Raw genomic sequence first — 4,376 nt, 5'->3', positions numbered from 1 at the left:
TTATGTTGTTGTGCATGAAATATTTTTTTTTATTTTTCTTATTAAATTTCATTTTTATATTTTATTTATGCAACACTTTCAAATCATGGGTTAATTACAAAAGATGAAGAAATTATGGAATAGAAAAAATAAAGAAAAAGGTCTGTACTAGAGTAGAATACAGAGGTGGCAACACAAATAAAGGGAATGAGGATGGAAAATTAATATATTGTATACAAGGGTAACTTTGTAATTACCTTGGGATGGTAGGTTTTTTAAATCCGATCTTGATTCGACCCGGACACTATTAAAAAAAAATCCTCTATTCACTTCAAATTTGATTTTAAAATAAAAGAAAAAATTCAATCTTATCAAGTTAAGTCAATTAGTTAGAACCTTTAAATATGATTTCTTTGTTTCTTTTTCTTTTGCCATCTCTAGTTGGATTCAATGCATTAGATTCAAATCCTTATTTTCCGTATAGAATTAATATATTATTTATGTAATGTTAATTATAATTGTAAATATCAATAGAACGCATCTCAATATTTATAATAAGAATCAATTATTATAAAGTATAATCGAATTGATAATTAAAGTACATTTAAATTAAAATTAAAATAAATTTATAAAAAGAAAAACAAAATCCATTAATGTTTGAATACAAAAAGAAATTGAAATCAAACAGAAGGATGGGTAATTCTAAAAAATGAAAAAAGAAAATAGATATATTAGTTAAATGAAAACTACATATGGATTAGAGATTTACGCAGCCAGCTAGGATACGTGATTCAGGTAGCTTTTTTGTAGTGATGTCTGCAAATTTGCAGTATCACGTATGCTTTTGTCATTGTACAAAAAGAGAGAGATGAGAAATTCAACCCAAAGATAACTCTGATTCAATTTAAGTTGCAGGGTAGCCATTAGTTCTTTAGGAAAGTCAATAGGGTCCATCACCTTTTGTAATTTTTCTTTTCACCTTCGAAACACAGTGGATTAGTTAATGCATGATGTAGACTCCAACCCAAACTATAGCCACTGCTCGGACCACTGTCACAGCTCATAATTGGTGGATGGAATCGGCAAAATTTATAACTTTACCGGTCCAGCGTATGCTTAAACAAGAATTTAGTTAGTAGAATATCGATTGATTGTTTTTAAGGGAGTGAGATTCAAATTTGATATATTGTTGATGTATAAATTTCATTGGATTATTATTGATAAAATAATTTAATATGATTTATTAATGGTATATTAAATATTATCTCTAAAATATTTTATATTGAAATTTAAGACATTCTATTAAAAATGTTTCTGATACTTAAAATTGTTCCAATTTTATTTTGATGTTTTTCGAATTTAAAACAAAGAAGCATTGCTTTTTCATGTTTTCCATTGGAAGTCTACAAATGATACGATTTGGACAAAAGCAACGTACAGAAAATATCTATAATTATTTAATTTAAGATCGGAATGAAGGAATTGTTAACCCAAGGATTACTTTAAGATTAATTCAAAAGTTTATCAAATATTTTATATAAAAGAATCACTTAATATACATTTGGTATTTGAATTCGATTTTTTTTAATTTAGTACATAAACTTAATACTTTTTTTTAGTTGGTACTTAATTTTTTGGGGGTTTAATTTGGTACATGAACTTGACTCCTTTTTCTAATTTGGCATTTATTCTATTTTTTTCGATTTGGTATTTGTCAAATGTTTTACAAATTACTCCAATATACTAAAAATATTTTTTTATGTGGTAACAAAAATAATCAATATATTTCCGATATATGACAGATAATATGATATTTTTTTGTATTTTTTATGTTCAATTACTTTTAGTTTTATTTATTTTATTAATTGAAAATAATGAATTCCTTTCAATTTGTGGTTTTAAAATTTTTTTATTTAATATTAATTCATTAAGCATAGCTCAATATCTATTTTTTAACATGAATTTACTCTAATACTGACAATATTTTTATAGCATAGTCAAAAAAAATTTTAACACTATTAGTATTTTACGTAATTTATATAACATTTAATAAATTTAGGTATTAAATTGAACATAAAAAAATTTAGATATCAAATTAGACCTGAAACAAATTTAAATACCAAATTAAAAAATATTAAGTTCATATACCAACCTAAAAAAATCTAATTATAAACTTTTTTTTAAGGCAAAATAAACAACAAAAGGAAAACGATAACCATTTGGACCAATTAACTCGATTAACCTAGCTTTAAGTTAAATGATAATTCCAAGTATAAATCCTATTGACCAATCACTGAATAGACGAAATGAAGAAGAAAAGAGAATATAAATACCAAAGTCAATTTAGTTACCAATTCTAAAATTATATTATCGATTTGCTAATCATTCAAACAATCTCATTTTAAAAAAAAAAAAAACTTGGAACATTCATATCCTAATTTTGAAACCAGAAACTAAACCATCGTTTTCATAAAGACAAACCACTACAAGCATCCCACGCAAGACCACATGGTGTGGGAGTCTCAAATCTCAAAGCCTTCATTGCTTCTCTCACCAAGTCCTTTATAAAAGAGTTCCCAAAGCTGACAAGCAGCCATAATATCATCTGCTAAACATATGGCAGAAATGTCAACCCTTTGTACATTTCTTTTCTCACTTCTACTCTTTGCCTCACATCCCCTTATCCTCCCCACTGCTGCCGACGGCCGGTGGCAGCTGCTACAAAAAAGCATTGGCATCTCATCCATGCACATGCAACTCCTTAAAAATGACCGTGTTGTTATGTATGATAGGACTGATTTCGGCCCATCCACTCTGCCATTGGCAAGTGGGAAATGCCACAATGACCCAACCAACACTGCTGTCCAAGTAGATTGTACGGCGCATTCAGTTGAGTATGATGTTTTGAGCAACAAGTTCAGGGCTCTTACTGTCCAAAGCAACGTTTGGTGTTCTTCAGGCGCCGTCATGCCTGACGGTAAATTGGTCCAAACCGGTGGTTTCAGCGACGGAGAACTTCGGGTCAGGGTTTTCAGCCCATGCGAAAGCTGCGACTGGCACGAAACACCAAATGGATTGGCGGCCAAAAGATGGTATGCTACCAATCATGTCTTGCCAGATGGAAGACAAATTGTTGTCGGCGGCCGAGAACAATTTAATTACGAGTTTGTTCCTAAAAACATAGCCGCCGACACGTTCAAGTTGCATTTCCTGTCGGAAACCAATGAACGAGGAGTAGAGAACAATCTCTACCCTTTTGTTTTTCTCAATGTCGATGGAAACCTGTTCATTTTCGCCAACAATCGAGCTATTTTGCTTGATTATGTGAACAACAAGGTGGTGAAAACTTACCCCAAAATACCAGGTGGGGAGCCAAGAAGCTATCCAAGCACAGGTTCGGCTGTATTGCTACCATTGAAGAACTTGACAGCCGCCACTATTCAAGCTGAAGTTTTAGTTTGTGGCGGTGCTCCAAAAGGATCATTTGTCCAAGCATTACAAGGTAAGTTCGTTAAAGCCTTGAACACTTGCGCCAGGATCTCAATAACCGACCCGAAACCAAAATGGGTCTTGGAAACTATGCCTTTAGCTAGAGTCATGGGTGACATGGTATTGCTTCCAAACGGCAAAGTTTTGGTCATCAACGGAGCACGTTCCGGGTCAGCAGGATGGGACTTAGGAAGGGACCCGGTCTTAAATCCAGTGTTATACATGCCTGATAATGAAATCGAGTCACGATTCAAGATACTAAACCCAACAAAGATCCCTCGGATGTACCATTCCACAGCAGTATTACTTCGTGATGGAAGAGTTTTAGTGGGTGGAAGCAATCCTCATGCGTATTACAACTTTACGGGAGTCCTTTACCCTACTGAACTAAGCCTGGAGGCATTCTATCCGGGTTATTTGGACGCCAAATTCAACAATTTACGACCCACCATTGTTGCTCCCAAGTCAATGTCCGGAATCAGATACAATAAGAAATTAAAAATTAAAGTGGTGATTACAGGTGAAGTAACTCTAAACTTGTTGTCGGTGACAATGGTGTCACCAGCTTTTAATACCCATTCCTTCTCTATGAATCAAAGGTTGCTTGTACTTGGAAACGACAAAGTTATGGCATCCGGGAAATCAACGTATGAGATTGAAGTGATGACGCCAGGTTCGGGTAACCTCGCACCTGCAGGCTTTTATCTTTTGTTTGTGGTTCATCAAGACATCCCCAGCCAAGGCATTTGGGTCCATTTGAAATAGTTTTTGATTGATATGTTTGTGAAATTTTGATCATTATTTAGAGAAAGAAATGTTTATTTCAACAATGTGGTAAAATTGTCCCCTACATTAAGCAAATGTATTTACAAATTTGTATCAATAAAAGAGGATAATTGTTTCCGTCA

General features: G+C 32.8%; 1 protein-coding gene across 2 annotated transcripts; it reads left to right on the top strand.

Moving 5' to 3' along the window:
* Nucleotides 1-2,460: 2,460 nt before the first annotated feature.
* Nucleotides 2,461-4,376, top strand: LOC107918013 (aldehyde oxidase GLOX1). 2 transcript variants are annotated; one of them, XM_041111670.1, is made up of 2 exons: nt 2,461-3,988; nt 4,068-4,376. In XM_041111670.1, the coding sequence occupies exons 1-2, from the start codon at nt 2,596-2,598 to the stop codon at nt 4,130-4,132; spliced, it is 1,458 nt and encodes a 485-aa protein (XP_040967604.1). In that variant the 5' UTR covers nt 2,461-2,595; the 3' UTR covers nt 4,133-4,376. The 2 variants fall into 2 exon arrangements, with proteins under 2 accessions (XP_040967604.1, XP_016702991.1); XM_016847502.2 differs by having other exon boundaries at nt 2,461-4,376.

The sequence above is a fragment of the Gossypium hirsutum genome, chromosome A01, assembly GCF_007990345.1.
Source record: "Gossypium hirsutum isolate 1008001.06 chromosome A01, Gossypium_hirsutum_v2.1, whole genome shotgun sequence".
Taxonomy (NCBI): domain Eukaryota; kingdom Viridiplantae; phylum Streptophyta; class Magnoliopsida; order Malvales; family Malvaceae; genus Gossypium; species Gossypium hirsutum.
This window is presented reverse-complemented; position numbering and strand designations above follow the sequence as displayed.